Source organism: Primulina eburnea, unplaced genomic scaffold (genome assembly GCF_022965805.1).
Source record: "Primulina eburnea isolate SZY01 unplaced genomic scaffold, ASM2296580v1 ctg3_ERROPOS2889059, whole genome shotgun sequence".
NCBI lineage: Eukaryota > Viridiplantae > Streptophyta > Magnoliopsida > Lamiales > Gesneriaceae > Primulina > Primulina eburnea.
The window spans coordinates 58,219-79,322 of NW_027331215.1; the positions used below are offsets into that span (position 1 = coordinate 58,219).

Here is a 21,104-nt window from a genome sequence, read left to right on the forward strand (position 1 = left end):
TACAAGCCTATATGAAATGCACATGCTATGATATGATACCAGGGTAGTCAAGAAACAGGAGTCACAAAAGATCTCAATATGCTCAGTCTAGAGGCGCCAAGTGGATAGTGCCGCGCGGTACTCCTCTGGGTCACTGCATCCACTACAAGATCAGACGTGGACCTAAAATGTCCCGGATCACCGAAGCCCTCCGGACCCGTCGGCCACTGTGTACCCTCGGTGTCCATGCGTCCACAAGACAGGGCTGAGCGGCCCCACAAGATATAGCTTATCTCGAAAGAGATACAGCTCAACAATAAAGGCTATCTCGAAAGAGATACGGCTCAAGATGAAATGCAACATGTAGCAATAAGCGTGACATAATAGCATGCATCATATGACATATATCAATGCAGCAAATAATCATGCAACACATATAAGAATGTATACTCCACCAGGATATCTCGGATAGTACTTTCGTACCTCTAGTAAAGCAATCCTAGTCCACAGGAAATCCTATCAATCGGGTCTAGTCCGTCGTCAGCCCTGACGATACTGAGCTCCCTGACTGCCCTTCTCGGACCGTCGGCTATGCCCGGCTGCTTTGTCCGGGCTGCTCTGTCCTTCCCGGGTTGCTCTTCCCTTCCCGGGCTGCTCTTCCCTTCCTGGCTGCTCTTCTCTTTCTGGGCTGCTCTTCCCTTCCTGGCTGCTCTTCCCTTCCCGGGCTGCTCTTGAGAGCTAAAACTTGCATTTAAACACACAGTACCCCCTCCAAAATGAGAAATCCCATGGCCTATTTATAGACCTCAGCTCGGAACTTACCTGCATGAACGTGTCAACCAAATCCCATGCATCCGGACATCTGTCGCTAGGCAGCATGCACAAAGACACCTCACCTTACATGCATGAACGTGTCCAACAATTACCATGCACTTGACACCTGCCCGGCAGGCGTGTCAACCAAATACTAAAACTCAATCGACACCTCGGCTACACCTCGGCTTACTCACACGAACTCTAAAGCCAAAATACTCATGATTTACTTAATTAAAGATACTTAATCATGTTTATTTAAATAAATAGGATTCGGGCTACTACATCCACACCCGTAGGTGAGCGGTGAATCCCCGACTACAATGCACTGGCTCCTATATGTGTCGCAAATGTACCCAACCTCGCCACCTGATGACTCTCCTAGAGCCGGTAAACGAGTCAAAGCACAGCCCTAGCATATAGAGCCTCAGTGTTGTCCCGGGGCGTAAGGACTAATGGTGTACAATCATAACCACGGACTTATCCTCTCGATGAATGATAACCACTTAGAATGTCCGAGGGAGGTTTGTTTTATATAATCATCATATGACTACCCATCTGTATGTTTGGACATCTCTATGCCCTTACCAAGAAACGCAGTACACAACATCACAGATGCTAATATCGAGCTCAAGCGACCTTTATCCATGTTTTAGGCAGCTGAATCGACTAGGAACGAATTTAGAATATGCAGTGTTCACAAATGAGTTTCAACATCGAATTACGATTCATTTGTATTAAAGCATAATCAAGAACTTTATCTATGCTGTTTGCATGGGTATACAGATAAAGTATAACGAAAACATTAAAAAGTAAATTATATTAAAATAAAGATTGTTTATTACACTTGAGTCAATAAATTCCCCAGCCAACAGTTGGCTTACGGGACATCTACTCTAACATTTGGCGCCACTGATCCCTTTGCTGCTGAGGCTTGGATTCATGCACTCGAGGTACACTTTCGTTATCTGAATATGGAGGATGCTGACCGTGTGAGGTGTGTCACTTATATGTTTAGAGATTTTGCTTCTTTATGGTGGGAAAGAGCTGAGCATGGTATCGACATTGCTACTCTTAATTGGGCTCGGTTCAAGGAGATATTTTATGAGAAGTATTTTACTGTTAAAATTAGAGGGCGACTGAAGAGGGAGTTTATGAGCCTCCGTCAGGGAGACTCGACTGTTGCTGAGTTTATGAGGAAATTCGATAGGGATTGTCACTTTTTACCCCTTATTGCTAGAGATCCTGCTGAGAAGCTTCGACACTTTCTTGATGGCCTACGACCTGTTATTCGCCCTGATGTTATGATGATGCGTCCTATAGATTATGCTACTGCAACTGCCTATGCTTTTCAAGCTGAGCAAGCGTTGAAAGAGATTGATTATGATGCACAACGCAAGAGACGACAACACCAACATCACAATCAGCCAAACAAGAAGCCATATACGGGTCCTCCTAGACCTCCAGGGCCTCAAAATCCCCAAGAACAAGTCAAGAAGCAAGGACCACAAAAGCCACCAAATCCTGGAGCACCTAAGCCTGGTGATAGGCAACCATGCAAGGAGTGAAATCGTTTACATTATGTCAAATGCATGTGGGGATATTTCAAATGCTTCATATACAAGGAAGAAGGGCACAAGCTGCTGATTGCCCGAAGAAGAATGCACCTACTGTTGGGAGAGCATATGTTATGAATGCTAAAGAAGCTGATGAGGAGGCAGACATTACGCTTATTACGGGTAACCTAGTCATTTAACATTTTTATATTCCTTTTATTTGTATAAAATGTTAAATTGGTTATTAGAATTGAATTGGGATTAAGATTAACCTAGTGGAATTTAGGTTGTATGCTCTACCTTAGTTGGAAATTAAGATATGATTTTAGAAACCATATAAATTGATATTGAATTTTGTGCCTTAATTTATGTGAAGGATGAAATAATTCCAAATAAAATTTTTAGGACAAAAATTAAAGAAAAATCATAATTAAGGGTTTCGAATTTTTTGAGGGTTCTAAGTGCAATTTTCGAAAAATAAGGATCTAATTGTAATTAGCAAGGAATTGAAGGACCAATTATGCAACCTCCGAAAATTCAAGGACCACAGTGCAAAACTTCGAAAAATAAGGACCGAAATTCAATTAACCGAAAGTTAAGGGACTTAGATGTAATTTCCGAATTCTTAAGGACCAAATAAGTAAATTTCGAAACTCAAGGGACTAAATTGTAAATTTTCAAAAATATAAGGATCAAATTGTAAATATTCAAAAATTTGGGGACTAAAATGTAAATTTCGAAAAATTGAAGGGCTAAAATGCAATTTTTCAAGAAATGCTTAAGTTCAACGTGTAATATTCACACGACTTTGGGAGATTAATGATAGAAATTCTTTAAGCTTCAACACGAAAAGATTTAAAAGACGTTTTCATCGCAGGAAGGATAATCATTCAAGGTGTAGCCACCTATGCACTGCTAGATTCGGAAGCTACACATTCTTTCATATCTGAAACCTTCATCAAGCAACTGAATATTCCTGAAGATATGGGTTTGGGTTTCAAAGTTTCTATTCCTTCCGGTGATCAAATGCTCACGTCTAAAATTGTGAAAAATCTGGAGCTTCGTTTATTCAGAGATGATGTTCGGGCAAATCTTATTGTACTTCCTATGCCTGAGTTTGATATCATACTTGGTAGGGACTGGTTATCAATGAGTGGAGCTTCGATTGATTTTCGTCAGCGCTCAGTGTCTATTCGACCTCCTAGTGGTAAATCTTGTCTTTGAAGCGGTAAGAAACAAGCAAATGCCACACATTATCCCTTGTCTATGTGCGAGGAAGCTTATTAGATGTGGATGCCAAGCTTTTCTAGCATGTGTCACTATAGCGCATGCTCCTATCAGTCAGAAATTGGAGGATGTTGATATTGTCAGAGACTTTCCTAACATCTTTCCTGAGGACGTTTCTGGCATTCTGCCTGACCGTGAGGTGGAATTTTCTATTGAGTTGATGTCGGGCACAGTACCTACATCTAAAGAACCTTATCGTCTAGCACCCGCTGAAATGAAGGAATTAAAAGATCAAATCCAAGAATTGCTAGACAAGGGTTTTATTCGCCCTAGTTATTCTCCATAGGGGCACCGGTATTATTTTTGAAGAATAAGGATGGCAGTATGCGACTCTGTATAGATTATCGAGAGCTGAATAGAGTCACTATCAAGAATAAATATCCGCTACCAAGAATTGATGATTTATTTGATCAGTTACAAGGAGCATCGATATTTTCTAAAATTGATCTTCGTTCTGGGTACCATCAGTTGAAAGTGAAAGAGTTAGATGTTCACAAGACAACATTCAAAACTAGATATGGGCACTACGAGTTTATGGTCATGCCATTCGGTCTGACTAATGCGCCAGCGATCTTCATGGATCTCATGAATCGCGTATTTCAGCCGTATCTGGATCGTTTGATTATAGTCTTCATTGATGATATTTTGATCTATTCGAAAAATAAAGAGGAGCATAGTCGTCATTTGAGGACAACACTGCAAGTTCTGCAAGATAGGAAGTTGTTCGCAAAATTCAGTAAGTGCGAGTTTTGGCTTGATAGAGTGGTATTCTTATGCCACATCATTTCTAGTGATGGCTTTGAGGTTGATCCGATTAAAGTTGAGGCAGTGAAAGAATGGCCAGTACCAAAGAGTGTTACTGAGATTCGCAGTTTCTTGGGACTAGCTGACTATTATCGCAAATTTATTAAGGGATTCTCATCTATTGCAGTAACTTTGACATCCTTGACAAAGATACTTTGGGGTTCCGAGAGTCAAGACAGTTTTGACAAGTTGAAGCAAGCCTTGATATCAGCGCCAGTATTATCTATGCCATCAGGGCAAGGAGAGTATGTTCTTTATACCGACATTTCTAAACTTGGTTTGGGTGCAGTTCTGATGCAAAATGACCGAGTTATAACCTATGCGTCAAGACAGTTGAAAGTTCACGAGAAAAACTACCCTACTCATGATCTTGAGCTTGCAGCAGTAGTTTTTGCATTGAAAATATGGAGATATTACTTATATGGGGAGAAGTGCAAAATTTTCACCGATCATAAAAGTTTGAAATACTTCTTCACTGAAAGGGAGTTGAATATGAGACATCGAAGATGACTTGAATTGGTTAAAGACTACGACTGTGAGATTAGCTACCATCCGGGAAAAGCTAATGTAGTGGAAGACGCATTGAGTCGAAAAGCAGCAGTTATCACTCAATTATCACTTTAAAGTGGCTGATGATGGTAGTTTGAGGATGAAAGATAGATGGGTAGTTCCTGATAGACTTGAGTTGCGCCAGGGCCTGTTGCGGCGTGCACAGTGTAGTCGATATTATATCCACCCTGTTGGCAAGAAGATGTATAAGGATCTACGCTCTCAGTTTTGGTGGAAGGAAATGAAACATGATGTGATTGATTTCGTGTGTCGATGTCTCAATTGTCAACATATCAAAGCCGAGAGGAGAAGGCCATGAGGTGAATTGAGGAGTTTAGAAGTGCCGACTTGGAAATGGGAGCACATATCGATGGATTTTGGGACTCATTTGCCAAGAAGCACTAGAACTATTGATGCTATTTGGGTGATTATTGATCGATTGACGAAAGTTACACATTTTATACCTTATAGCATGAATAATACGTATTTAACGATGGTACAGTTGTATACACGAGAGATTGTACGACTACATGGGATTCCAGTGCCTATTATTTCTGATAGAGATCCTCGATTTACTTTTCATTTTTGGGAAGGATTGCAGACTGCGATGGGGACAGAGTTGAGATTGAGTATATCTTATCATCCTCAGACAGATGGTCAGACTGAGCATACTATTCAGACATTGGAGGATATGTTGCGTGCTTATGTTATGGATTTTAAATCTGCTTGGCAGTCATCTATTCCATTGGTGGAGTTTGCATATAACAATAGTTATCATAGTAGTATTCAGATGGCTCCATTTGAGGCATTGTATGGGAGACGTTGTATATCTCCGTTGTAATGGGATGATGTTGATCGAGCTACAGTTACAGGTCCTGAGATGATTCATGAGATGGAACAGAAAGTAAAGTTGATACAGCAGCGATTGAAAGCAGCTCAAGATAGACAGGCCGCCTATGCAAATAAAAGACGAAGACCCTTAGAGTTTCAGCAGGGCGATCGAGTATTTTTGAAAGTTTCTCATTTTCGTGGCACAATGCGATTTGGTATGAAAGAAAAGTTGGCACCGAGATATGTTGGCCCGTATGAGATATTGCAGCGGATAGGCACTTTGGCTTATCAATTGGCTCTACCTCCATCTTTATCTAGTATTCATGATGTATTTCATGTGTCGATGTTGCAGAAGTATGAGCCAGATCCTTCACATGTGTTGGATATTTTTGAGGTTCAGTTAGATCCTGACGTGTCTTATGTTGAGAGTCCAGTTCGTATTTTGAATCGATCTGAACAAAAGCTTCGTAGTAAGCTTATACCGATGGTGAAAGTTCAGTGGGAGCATAGAGGTGTCGAATAGGCCACTGGGACATAGAACGGCATATGAGGGAGCTCTACCCCTACTTATTCTGATGGTATGACGTATCTTTATTTACGCATGCTATCGTTGCTTTTACTTAATTTCGGGGTCGAAATCCATTTAGGGGGGGTGTAGAAATGCAATGCTTGAAGTAAATATAACAATATGTTGATTTAGTAATTTGAGATTACTAAATAATTAATTATTTTTAAATAATTAAATATGACATATTGTAACGCCCCGAAAATTTAAAGTCCACGCGAACCATATGCATGCAATTATTAAATTCCTTTATATTTTAATTAAATGTTTATTGCACGAATTATTTATGTGGTGCATTCTGACATGTTTAAAATATATTTTCTGCATGGTTGCATTAAACTGTATTTTTAAAAAGTTATTTGAGTGACGATCGAGGAACGGAGACCGGAGGCTGAAAAATGTTTTAATTAAATAATTAATTTTAATTATTTAATTTATGAGAGATGGTTTCTCATATTTTTGAAATCAAGGAATTTCGGGGTGATTTTATACGCCGGGACTAAATTTTTATCGGTGTTGGATTTTTAATTAAAATTCAATCTTTTAAGCAGTCCGGTTATTTAATTCACTATGTCTTTTTATGAAAACGTTTTTTTAAGCTTCTTTTATAATTTTATTCAAGCCTAACTTGCACTAGTGGGCTTAATTAAAATTTATTAGGCCTTAAGCCTAATTAATAAAATTTACTAGCATATAAAAAACAATCTAAACCCTAAACTAAGCACTCACTCTCACGCCGCCTAAAAGAATTATCAGAAGCAAACCCTTCCCTCGGCAGCAGCAGCAGTCGGCACTTGCACAAGCTTTGGGAAGCTTTTTCTTTCAAAAATTTTAAGGGTAGATAGCCTCGGTTCTTCCCGTTCTTCGTCGCCGTCGGTATATCGTGCGTTTACGACGCAAAGGCACGCTTTAATCTCCCTTTTCTCATCCATCATATCATATTATGGTTTGAATTATTTGGTGCATGAAAGGCAAGACGTTATTCTCTGAATTTTCGTAATATTGCAAGTATGCTTGAAGAAACATGGTTTTTGATCCAAATAAATTGCATATGGTTTGGTTAAGGGGCTGCCATGACATAGGTAAGATTAAGAGAGGTTTTTCAATGCATTAAAGTCACACACACATGCCTAATTCACGACCAAAACCGAAGGAGTGAAGCCATGCACTTTTCGAAACCCAAAACTGCTGTCATGGGTTGTTAGCGATCGGCTGTCATGTTTCTAAAGGAGGGCAGACCTGGGCTTGGGTTCAGGGATGACCTAGGGTCGGGTTGTGTCTAAGGGAGAGTCCTAGCCAAGCTAGGACTCGGATTAGGAGGGCTGGGAGGAGTCCTTGCAAGCAAGGACTCCTACCCGAGAAGTGGCACAGAATTGTGCAGACTTCGCATGACTGGTAGGGGAGTAGGGGCTCGGTCCAGGGCTCAGGGGCTGGGCTAGGACAAGTCTTTAGAGTCTTAGGAAGGTGTGAGGGCTAGTGGTTTGGGCCCTGGGCTCGATGGCTAGGTCCTGGAAGCAAAAAGGGAGAGTCCTATTACTAGTGCAACTCTCGGCAGAATAAGGGGCAGTATGGGGGCCTTCGTTTTTGGGTTTTGGTATGGATTTTTAATGGTCTAAAGGTTCAGTAGGCTAATTTAAGATGTTGGGCAAGTTTTGGCTCGATATGGTTCGGGGGTAACTCGATAAAATTAAGAGATGGCTCGGGGTCGAAGTTTAGGTGTCAAAATGAGTTTTAAAATGAAGAAAAGTTGGAAAATGGCTCACGGGGGTCGGGTCGTGATCCATAAGGGCTAAAATAATATAAAAAGACTAAATTTTGAATTTAGGAATTTTATATTAAAGTTTGGTATTTTTCGGGATTAAAACACCGTTAAAATAATCAAGAAAAGATAATTGAAAATGTCTATTATTTAAGTTAAGTAAAATTACGAAAAAATTCATGTAAGCTTAAATATTTATTTGGGACATGTTAGAGTCAAGAAATCAAGAAAAAAGTCAGAAACGTAAAATGTCACGACTAGGGGTAAAACAGTCATTTTACACCTAAAAATTAGTAAAGGTCATGGCAGTGCCCTAAATGCTGTTTTTATGATATTATGTTCATGTTTAAATGTTTACGAGATGTTCATGATTTATTTATGATTTATTTTAAATGTCCATGAAATTTTATGATTAAAGTTGACATTTAAAATACATGGTGCATGCTTGGTTTCAAAAGAAAATATATTCATGCATGATTTTATACGGTGATGAAAACATGGAAACATTGATGAAAGTGAAGTAATTGTGACTATGAGGAATTCAGGATTTGAGGTTATGATCAAGAATAGGCCAAGGCTCAGTTGACGATCTTGTGTCGCTGATGTCCCCGCCGCCCAGTACTGTGGTTTCATGTAGATGGTACCATCGTCATGTCATGTCATGTCATGTCACGTCAGGAAAGTCACAATTAACGATCTGAATTCAATCAAGGAAAAGATAAAGTTATGATCATGAAAAGAATCACGTCATGCTATTATGTCATGTTATCATGTTATGTTATGATCAAGGAAAAGGTAAGGTTCATGTCATGCATATCACGAAAAGGTTATTTTACGTAAAAGTATTTTCACTGTTGCATGAGATTTTATATCTATTACTCGTTACAAAGATTTGGTGTGTTGAGTCTTTAGACTCACTAGGTGTGATGGATGCAGGTGAGGGTGAGGGAGGACTTGACGCATGAGATGACTGGACTGAAGGTGCACACAACCCGAGGACCAGCGCTTCTACGATTTTCCGCACTCATGATTATGGGTTATAATGTTACGTTAAAATATTTTAAAAAAAAAACCCTTTATTTATGCTTTAGAGTGGTTTTGGAGAGGAGAATATGTTTCACGAATATTGCTTTTTAGGTTTGGTAACTCATGCGATGATTTTATCCTTCATGTCTATTCACTTGATTTTAAAATGCTAGTTAGCGAATGTTCTAGATCATGGGCAAAATATTTTATTAAAATATTTTCATGGGCGGTCCGAAATTTTAAAAAAAAAAATTAATAAAAAATTTCTAGTACATTTTAAACGCAAGAACATGGGACGTTTCACATATTTTGGCCATATGATTTGAAATTTGGATATAACGTAGAAAACTCAAATATATACAAGTTTCATGTTTTGAGTTTTGAAAATTTTGATCGTTCGACTAATCCAAAGGGATCTACCGGTGTTAAAAATGTTAAATATTAATAATATAATATAATATAAATAAAAAAATAAAAAAATCAAAGTTGAGTTGAATTCCACCAACTCACGTAGACAGAAAGGTAGAGAAGAGAGATGAGAGAAAAGAAAAAAAGAGTTTTCGGGATTTTCTTTTTGATCTTGCGGCTTATCGGTTTATCCAATCGACGAACCGACTTCAGTTCTGGGATCGTTGACACGAGGTCTTCGATTTGAGGTATAAACTTATATTTTTGTTAATGTTGGAAATTCGTCGATTTTGGAATAAATCCAATAAATTGTTAAATCATACAAAAATTGAAAATTGTTGAGTAGTGTATGATTTTAACGAAGAAGAGAAGATTATAGTGGTGTTATTTTGAATTATTCCTACTTTATTATAATTAGGGATTTTTAATCGTTGGATTGATATTGGATAGTTGTTTGTCAATTATTAGTAATTCTGATTATATATTCGGAGTCTACGAAGAATAGGCTACATGTTGATATAAAGTTTTTGTAGTTTAACGGATGTTGTAGAATAGCCTATTATTTGAAGTTAATTTATTAGGGTGTGTATTGTGAATTAAATACACTCGAATATTAATTTGTTGAACGATAAGAATTTATAATCGAGTTTTATATTTTATTGAATTGATTGTTGTTGGGCCATTTGATGTTATATATTGAGGCTGTTATGATTGTGTTGATATGGTGACAATGATCTGATAATTGTTGTTGAATTATTTAGATACATCACAAGCCTCGGGATCAAAGAAATAGCTAGATTATATATATACTCGATTATTAGGTACGTGTTGACGTACGAGCATATGTTGTTATTGTTTAGTATTGATAAATACTATTGTGTTGAACAATGGTAAATCACTGGATTGGGTGATTTGATATTATCTTTGTTGTTGAATATTATTGTTGATGTTGTTGGGAGACGTCTCGTTGCTGTTGTTCGATCGACGATATTGCTGTCACCGGAGTAGGGGTGCGACGTATCGTTGTTGTTGCTCGTTCAACAATATTGTTGTCGCCGGAGTAGGGGTGCGACGTATCGTTGATGTTGTTGTTCGTTCAACAATATTGTTGTCGCCGGAGTTGGGGTGTGACGTATCGTCGATGTTGTTGTTGCAGTAGTATGAGAGTGATGTCGTTGATATTGTTGATGGCTTGATTGTCCAGAAACAACAAAGGGGGTATTTCTGTTATGATTTCAGTTATATTTGATGTTGTTAATATAACTATTACGTATTATGATTATGATTGTTGTATATGCTCACCCTTCGGTGACTGTTTCTGTTGGACAAATTACAGTACTATGCCGTGAGACATGATAGTGGTGACGGACTAGGTGTGTCTAGTCAAACAGTCCTGTAGTTGATAGTAGATAGAGACAGTATAGTTTACTGTCTTATTTTAGTTGTGTGTATGTATTTATTATATTGTTTCTGCTACACTGATGTAGATAGTGTGATGATTGCACTATTTTGTCGTATATGCATTATATTATTACGTCGTTGAAAAGAAAATTTTTATGCATATCACGTCACATGTTGTATGATTACGTGGCGAGGTTTGGGGCGCCACAAAAACCATCGCTAAAATAGCAGCGGATTATTACAAATTGTCGCTAAATTAGCGACGGATTTTTATGGTAAGATTCTGTCACTAATTAGCGACAGTTTTTAGCAACGGTATATAACAAAGCTGTCGCTTAGCGACATAATCTTACCAAATCGTCGCTAATTAGCGACGGGTTTTGAGATAATATGTCGCTAATTATATTAATTTTTTTAAAAAATTAGTTTTATAATTTAATAAAAAATATTTAGTTTTATAATTATTTGTCCATATTTTTAAATAATCTCCTCAAGTCATCTAAATTAATATTTTTAAATTTGTAAAAAACTTTCCCCAAAGCGAAACCAAAATCGCCCAAGAGAGAGAAAAAGACCGAATGTTGAAGTGGTGCGGAGAAATTAAACAGGGAGGCGCATATTTATAGGCAATTGGCGACGGTTTTAGCAAAATCCGTCGTTATTAGCGACAATTTTGATTAAATTGTCGCTAATTAGCGGCAGTTTTAAAAACCCGTAAAGCGACGATTTTTATTAACAGTCGCTAATAGAGACAATTCAATTAAAACCGTCGCTCCTTAGCTACGGTTCACTACAACCGTCGCTGATTTAACGACGGTTTTTATTATATGTCGCTCATAGCGACGGTTCAATCAGCGACAGTTAGAGACGGTTTTTGGTCAAACCGTCGCAAAGTTTAAACCAAAACCGTCGCAAATTTTAACGACGGTGTTTAAAAAACCGTCGCTAAAAGTTTTTTTTGTAGTGATATACTTGAAATTTTGATTGGAATTAAAACACTTAGTTTTGAATTAAATTTTTTTTATTGGGATGAAAATCATTTTAATTTGAATTTAGTTATTCCAATGAAATTCTCTAGAAAATATTATTGTTAACAATTTATTCAATTTCTTAATTCAAGGAAAACATAAATTAATCAAAATTTCAATTAGATTTGGTTAGATTTTAAATTAATTAATAAATGTTCATGATACTTTTATATTTTATTCATAATTATTTTTTATTATATATGTTATGATCGATAATGTGTTTAGAGGTAGTGAATAAACACTTTTAGAATTTTCTCTAAAAGCTTGAGCTACAATAACTTGTTCTTAAAATGTTCAAAAATGAACCGAATAACGAGAAGTTAAATCGAATTTGGTTCTAAAACTAAGCAAAAGAAACAATGGGAAAACTTTCACTCTATATACTCTCAATCAGACTTCTCTTCTTGGGTTTACTATCATTTTAGATAATTTCTTCACGTAAGCTTATCATGTTTTGAATCCACTTATAAAGCTTGTATTTGATCTTCAAGATATTATATATATATCCTCCAAGATTGTTATATACGTTAGATATAAGAATATGACCATTGAAAAATGTTATGTATTGTTTCTGATATTCTGACGGTCACATTTGACTTTCGATAGGTCGTTGTGCGATCCGGCTCCTGGAGCAAAATGGTTGGCAAAACAGATGAGTGAAATGTGGTCTGGTTCGGCGAATATATAGCTCTTGATTCATTGATTTTTGGGCAAAGAGATAAACATGAAGGTTGTAGCTTTTTCTCTTAACTTTTCACAAAATCAAGAATCGTTCAAGAGATATACTCGAAATATTGGACTGTGTACATGATTGAACTCTTTCTGCAACCTATGCAGAACTAGCAATTTCATCGCAAATTATCAGCTTCTTATGCTTAGATTCAAACTTCGACATTCGAAGATGATTTGTAGATCATTGCCTTATTTTTCCAAATCATGTTGAATCGTTCCACTAAGATAATTGATCAGAGAGATATGACCAAAATACCATAGTTGGTCTATCAAGTCGTCCGGATTGAAGATGTTTGGTCGGTCGGATTTTGCAACTGCCATTTAACCTCGATAACATCTGAATTGATTAAAACGACATGAAATATGATTTCTAGAATTGAGTAGGCTTTTCCAACCGTTTTGGTCGTTAGTCATTTAAATAACTGGTTTGTGAGATATCATCGAAATATTTGACATCGCCATATTTTTAGGTTGATTTCATTTAAATTTCAATTTGTCAAATCTCTCAACTTGATATCTTGCTACTACACATTTGAGAAAATATGCTAGAATCACAATAAATTTTGCTTTCATCAAAATCAAGATTGCTAGCGTTTCCGCAACCCAACAATATATATTTAAATTTTTATTATTTAGAAAATTTAAAAATGTGTGTTTTTTTTTTTTCGGGGGAATGAAAATTTTTAGGAATTGTTTAGTAGTTTCTACTTTCTAGGGGTTTTGATTCTTTTGACTAAGAAACTTTTGGACTAAATGCAATCTATATATATATAAAAGCAGAGCTGTCTGCTATTTTTGGCAATTTCCCGCCTAAATTCACTTTCTAAAAAAGAAAACTATCGAGTAATGTTATTATTATAAATGATGGAAATGATTTAAATGGTTTAAATTATTTGGTTCATTATTTAATTCTTCAAATTAATGTACGTGAATGTATGATCATGAAAATTGGATATCTTCTCGGAAAAAGAACAAAAATTAAATTAAATTTGAAATTTCAAATACAAAAAATTAATTCTTTTCTGGGGATTATAAACATAATAACATAATACAAATTGAGAATTGAATATCTTCTCGGATTAACAAAAAAAAAAAAATTACATTTCAAATTTCAAATACAAAAATTCAATTCCCTTCTGGGAATTATAAACCTAATACAAAGTGAAATTAACAACCAAATTCAAATCCAAATTTACAATTAAATTCTGAATTTCGACACATGTTCCCAAAATCTTTCTCCGTTTTAAATCGTTTCAGTTAAAATTAATGATTTTTTAATCTATAAATATGTAAGTAAACATTCCATCACACAAAGTCATTTTATAGCCAATAAATCTTTCATACCCTAATGGCCCTTTTATTCAGTTATGTTCGTCAAGTCCAACCTTCAACCTGGCAGTGGGTTGATGATAGTATAAAATCATTTTTCTCTTCAATTATTAACTTTAATCTTAGACCAACAATTCTCGAATTATTATAGATGATTAAAAAATAATCGTAAGTCAATTTAATATAAACTATCATTTTTATTATTTTTTTATTCATGCAAAATAATATAAACAAGAAAAAATTGTTAATTAACATATTTAGAATTAAAATATATGTATGAAATTTGACATACTTAACAGGCAAATTTTGTTTGTTAAATTAATTCAAGGCCAAAATTTGATTATGGAGTTGTTATTAAGCTATTATTAATAATCCATGTTAAATAAATTTATATTAAATACAAATTAGTATTTTTTTATACTTGAATAACTTTATCTTGTGAGTTATCATTATAAATGTTTCTTTTAGAATTAGTACTTTATCTCCAACATAGATCTTTCTCTTGAATTATGCAATGACACTAGATTGATCGTGTCAAGACTCGGAAACCATGTTTGGAAGGAAAAATTCTTACTGGAAGTAATGCATGTCATAAAGTGTTTATTCCAAGAATGTCATTGACGTCTTCTTATCTAAGGCTTCCTTTTAAATTTCAACAAAGATAGTTCAGTATTCTTTGATTGTATTATATTCAATGATAATCAACAAAAGTCAGGGGCAATCATTGTCTCATATAGGACTTTTTTTAAATAACCCAGTTTTTAGTCATGGTCAGTCGTACGTTGCTGTATCCAGAGTTATGATTCCTAAGAGTCTAAAAATTTTGATATGTGATAGTGATAGCAATCCGAAAAATTCAACGGCAAATGTTATATTTAAGGAAGTTTTTCAAAATTTGTAATTTCTTTTTGTTTTATAATTGTATGATCTATAATCCATTTAGTTTATTTGTATTTTAATTTAGATTATTTATTGAAATTAAAACCACATTAAAAGTTTGTATCATGTTTATCATTTTATTTTGTTACAGTTATTGTTTTCTACATGGTACATAAATTTATATGTGAATACAATATAGTTATGTCATTCATTGTCTAATACAAGCGTGATATTAATTTTCAGACAAAATACAAAAATGGCTCTTTTATTCAGTATTTCATTGTTAAGATCTATATGTATATGAAAACAATAAACATTTCACTTTGATAAAAAGTCAAGTTATAGAGAAAGTAAACAAATTATCATATATACTAATTTTAATAATCAATTAGATAAAATAATTTTCCGTGCATCGCACGGGTGAAAAACTAGTTTTTTTGAATAAGAAACTTTTGGACTAAAAAACCCAATTCTGAAAAAAGCTGCAAGCGATAGCAACTACTTTTGAATAAGAAACTTTTGGACTAAAAAACCCAATTCTGAAAAAAGCTGCAAGCGATAGCAATTACCCCTTGCGGTACTCAAGCATCAACCTACAGCTTTAAAATTCATACACGATAATAATGGATACAGAGTGTCAAAACAAGACAAGAAAATAAATATTAAAAATAAACAAACAAAATCCAATCACATTTTTTAAAACCGTCGCTGATCCGTCGCCGATTTATTTTAGCCACGGTGTTATTTAGCGACAGTGTTTGAACCGTCACCGATTTGTTTTAGCGACGGTTTTATTGTAAACCGTCTAAACTTATTTAATCTTTTGTTATCTCACAATTTACATTTAAGGCAAAAATTTATGTGAGACGGTCTCACGGGTCGTATTTTGTGAGACAGATTTCTTATTTGGATCATTTATAAAAAAAATATTACTTTTTATGCTAAGAGTATTACTTTTTATTGTGAATATCTGTAGGGTTGACCCGTCTCACAGATAAAGATCCGTGAGATCGTCTCACAAGAGACATATTCTACATTTAATGATGAAGTAGTAAATTTAAAAAGATTTCAATTTTTTTTATTGTAGTGAAGTAATTAATAGAGAACGACTTCACAATTATTGAATAAATGATGAAATAAATTCTTTCTTTAACTTCGACACAATTTTAATATGATGAGTTATTTTGTTTTTTATTACTTCATCATTTAATTTAATCTTGAAGTAAATAATCATATTTTATTGCAACACAATTTTAATTTAACGAATAATTTTTTATTACTACCACACACTAATTTAATAAAGTAATGAAGTAAAAACATAATTTTCATTTTATCAAAATAATTTAATTATATACAATGATACCACTATATACACACATACACACATATATAACTTAAAATACATTCATTTGATTCATAAATTATCCATCTAAAAATAATGAAAATTCACGAATCCACAAATATATATAATATACCAATCCACAAGTATATATCCGCAAATCTCACCTACATCGAAGGCAAATCTCGCACAGACAACTTCGATTTCTTTCACGTGCGGGGCGGGAATGAATTGTGGAGGACGGGTTTTTTCTTTAATTAAGTTTTTTTTTTGTTTTTTAATGGTTTTTTACAACTTTTTTTCAATGGGGGTCTCGATAGATTAAGAGATAATTTAATGAAAATTAATTAAAATTATGGTTCATTTTTTTACTTCACTAAATATAAATTTCAAATTTTTTTTTAACTTTTTACTTAATCAAAACTACGAAGTAAAATGTTACAAAAAATTGGAAGTGAAGCTCGTGTTTTTTAAATTATAAAATAAAAAATAATGTTTTACTTCGTCGATGTTATTACCGAAGTTGATCGATATATACTAACTACTTCATAATTAATAATCGTCGAAGTAAACTAATGTGGAGTAAAAACAAAAAATTCTATTGGTGTATTTGTGTAACAAATTCTAACAAGCATTTTTCTTAACTTTAAATGCTGACATCAATCATCATTTTCCAAGAAAACCATTGAATACGTTAATCCAGCAAACGAAACAGGAGGATACTTGTAAAAAAATACAAAACTTTTTATCCAACCCAGGAGAATATGAGCTCATATCACCTCCGTACAAAGTTGGCTTCATGTCCTCAGAATTCTCCGGGTTTTCTCCAGCCCAGGTTTTGTTGCTATCTGCAGGTAAGTTTGAACTTGAGCAAGAAGGGTTTTGAAATAATGTTGAACTGATTTTATGCGCCATTTGATTTGTGCACAATCCATTGTTTTCTCTGATACCAAGCTTGTTTCCGAGTATGGTTATGAAATCTTGGGGAAACAGCAGCTCCCCACTAAGCTGATCCCTGCTTAAATTTAGAAGATCCATGTTCGGTAGCCTCCCCAATTCTTGAGGAACTGTACCGGTACTTAAACTGTTGTTATCCAGATACAGTGCGGTTAAATTTGTTAAGTTTGAAAATATGGTTGGAATCGAGCCTGTGAGTCCACACCCTGAGAAGCTTATCATTGTGAGTCTATTTAGGTCCCCAATAAATGAAGGGATGCCTGTAATTATTGGGTTTCCCTCCATTATTAGGTATTGCAACTGCTGCAAACCCAATAAATTTTCAGGCATCGGTCCTGTCAAAGAGTTATGACTCAAATCCAGCAAAACCAAGCTCTTCAATTTCCCTAACTCCTGAGGCAGTCTTCCTTTTTGTTGGAACCCAAATCAATCTTTTCAAGAAACTGCATCTCACCCACTGAAATAGGCACCATTCCCTGTATAGAATTCCAGCTAAAATCCCATATACTTAAAACTTTTGAGCATTCCAATTTCTTCAGGGATCGAACCAGTCAAACGGTTGTGACTGAGATCAAGCTGCTCCAAGTTAACCAGACTTCCTATTTCTTTAGGAATTTCACCACTCATATTGTTTTGAGAGAGGCACAGGATTTTCAGGCTTGTGAGATTTGATAAAGTGGAAGGGATTTCTCCAGAAAGGCTTGGATTGGACTCGAGCGCCAGATGCTCTAGAGAAGGCAATGCACGAAAGAGTGGCTCGCTCAAAGAAACAGGTGACTTAGTGAAACAGTTTATCAAAGAAAGGGTTTTCAGGTAAGGCAATTTGAGGAGAGATTCTGAGATTTTAACAGAATCTTTGCACGGCGGGGTTTTCATAATCTGTCGCTGATTTCGTCGCTAAATAGCTCTAAAATTGACGACGGTTTTACAGCGTCGGTTAGTTAATTCGTCGCTAAAATTGACGACGGTTTTTAAATGGACGGTTTTCACCAAAAATAGCGACGGTTTTCAAATATTAGCAACAGTGTTTTAAAAACTGTAGCTAAAAGCTTTTTTTTTTTTTTTGTAGTGTAGAAGTATATATTTGATATAATTAATTCACTACAAAAAAAAAATGTTTTCTGTCAATAAAACCGTCCCAAAAACTATATAAAGTTGGAGAAATATGTGTGATGTGTGAATATGTGAAATGTTATAAAACAGAAACAAAGAAGATCTCCAAAACAAGTTTTATTCCTTCGTACAAGTGATCCTTCAGCTTATTCCCCGATCCTTTCCCCTTAAATTATCTTTGAAGTTTCTGAATGAACCCCACATACAAACCACAAATTACAAGACTTAATAGAAAAAGGAATGAGGAAAACCAACTAGAAGATAAATAAATTCCTAGCCACTTAGCCATTAATCCACATTAGTAGAATTTTTGGTTTTTACTTCGCCACTGGTTACTTCGGCGATTATTAATTATGAAGTAGTATATACCAATCAACTTTGATAATAACACCGACGAAGTAAAATATTATTTTTTACTTCACAATTTAAAAAACACGAGCTTCACTTCAAATTTTTTGAAACATTTACTTCAACAGCGTTGTTTTGATGAAGTAAAAAGTAAAAAAAATTTGAAATTTATATTTAGTGAAGTAAAAAATGAACCATAGTTTTAATTTATTTCCCTTAAATTATATCTTAATTTAATGATGAAGTAATAAAATACAAAATAACTTGTTATATTAATTATTTCACTACAATACAAAAAATGAAGTCTTTTAAATCTACTACTAAATTAAATGATGAAGTAATAAAATACAAAATAACTCGTCATATTAAAATTGTGTCGGAGTTAAAGAAAATTTATTTCACCACAACTCAATAATTATGAAGTCGTTCTCTATTAATTACTTCAATACAATACAAAAAAATGAAGTCTTTTAAATCTATTACTTCGTCATTAAATGTAAATTGTGAAGAAAAGATAAAATAATTGAACAAACAAAAAAACAAATATGTTAGCAACGGTTTTTAACAAATCGTCGCAAATACTACAAAACGTCGCTATTCTAAAATTAGCGATGGTTATCTAAAACCGTTACTAAATAAATCGGCGACAGTTTAAAGAAACTGTAAACCCATAAACAATATTTCCACATAATAACATAGGCTTAAGAAGGCCCTTAGGCGAAATCCCACATCGCTAAACCACGAGAGAGATGTTGAACATTTAGATGAGCGTGTAGCAACTCATAGTGACACATTTTAAAGCCGTGAGGCCTCGGGCCAAAGCGGACAATATCACAAGTGGGCTGGGCCGTGACATTTGGTATCAGAGCGACTCCGCGTGGGCTTGGGACGGTGGGGCAAACCTTAGCAAGGACGCTGAGTCCCCAAAGGGGGGATGAGAAGGCCCTTAGGCGAAATCCCACATCGCTAAACCACGGGAGAGATACTGGGCGTTTAGATGAGCGTGTAGCAACCCATTGTGACGCGTTTTAAAGCCGTTAGACCTCGGGAAAAAGCGGACAATATCACAAGTGGGCTGGGCCGTGACATTTGGTATCAGAGCGACTCCGCGTGGGATTGAGATGGTGGGGCAAACCTCAGTGCGGACGCTGTGTCCCAAAAAAGGGGGGTGAGAAGGTCCTTAGGCGAAATCCCACATCGCTAAACCACGGGAGAGATGTTGGACATTTATATGAGCGTGTAGCAACCCATTGTGACGCGTTTTAAAGCCGTGAGGCGTCGAGCCAAAGTGGACAATATTACAAGTGGGCTGGGCCGTGACATCTTCTTTGTTTCTCTTCTATAACATTTCACATAGTCACACATTACACACACTTGTAATATTGTCCACTTTGGCTCGACGCCTCACGGCTTTAAAACGCGTCACATTGGGTTGCTACACGCTCATATAAATGTCCAACATCTCTCCCGTGGTTTAGCCATGTGGGATTTCGCCTAAGGACCTTCATAGAAAAGGAATGAGGAAAACCAACTAGATGATAAATAAATTCCTAGCCACTTACCCATTAATCCACATTAGTAGAATTTTTGGTTTTTACTTCGCCGCTGGTTACTTCGGCGATTATTAATTATGAAGTAGTATATACCAATCAACTTTGATAATAACACCGACGAAGTAAAACATTATTTTTACTTCACAATTTAAAAAACACGAGCTTCACTTCTAATTTTTTGAAACATTTACTTCGACAGCGTTGTTTTGATGAAGTAAAAAGTTAAAAAAATTTGAAATTTATATTTAGTGAAGTAAAAAATGAACCATAGTTTTAATTTATTTCCCTTAAATTATATCTTAATTTAATGATGAAGTAATAAAATACAAAATAACTCGTTATATTAATTATTTCACTACAATACAAAAAATGAAGTCTTTTAAATCTACTACTAAATTAAATGATGAAGTAATAAAATACAAAATAACTCGTCATATTAAAATTGCGTCGGAGTTAAAGAAAATTTATTTCACCACAACTCAATAATTATGAAGTCGTTCTCTATTAATTACTTCACTACAATACAAAAAAATGAAGTCTTTTAAATCTATTACTTCGTCATTAAATGTAAATTGTGAAGAAAAGATCAAATGTTTGAACAAACAAAAAAACAAATATGTTAGCAACGGTTTTTAACAAATCGTCGCAAATACTACAAACCGCCGCTATTCTAAAATTAGCGACGATTATCTAAAACCGTTACTAAATAAATCGGCGATAGTTTAAAGAAACTGTAAACCCATAAAAAATATTTCCACATAATAACGTAGGCTCAAGAAGGCCCTTAGGCGAAATCCCACATCGCTAAACCACGAGAGAGATGTTGGGCATTTAGATGAGCGTGTAGC

The 21,104-nt window shown here is 35.1% G+C and overlaps 1 protein-coding gene and 1 pseudogene across 1 annotated transcript; one reads left to right on the forward strand and one right to left on the reverse strand.

Moving 5' to 3' along the window:
- The first annotated feature begins 1,766 nt into the window (after positions 1 to 1,766).
- LOC140821048 (uncharacterized) lies at positions 1,767 to 6,342 on the forward strand. Its single transcript, XM_073181458.1, has 8 exons — positions 1,767 to 2,334; positions 2,418 to 2,531; positions 3,226 to 3,555; positions 3,674 to 3,807; positions 4,239 to 4,684; positions 5,082 to 5,253; positions 5,491 to 5,812; positions 5,855 to 6,342. Exons 1-8 carry the CDS (start codon positions 1,767 to 1,769, stop codon positions 6,340 to 6,342), a joined length of 2,574 nt encoding a protein of 857 aa, XP_073037559.1.
- A 10,609-nt stretch (positions 6,343 to 16,951) lies between these two features.
- On the reverse strand, positions 16,952 to 18,118 carry LOC140821049 (uncharacterized; annotated as a pseudogene).
- Positions 18,119 to 21,104: the final 2,986 nt, after the last annotated feature.

Bases quoted from the DNA above. Each gene is read 5' to 3' on its own strand.
- LOC140821048 (XM_073181458.1), top strand. From the start codon at position 1,767: ATGGAGGATGCTGACCGTGTGAGGTGTGTCACTTATATGTTTAGAGAT. The intron at 2,335-2,417 runs GTGATAGGCAAC...TTCATATACAAG, and splicing joins TCCTGGAGCACCTAAGCCTG to GAAGAAGGGCACAAGCTGCT. The intron at 2,532-3,225 runs GTAACCTAGTCA...TTTTCATCGCAG, and splicing joins AGACATTACGCTTATTACGG to GAAGGATAATCATTCAAGGT.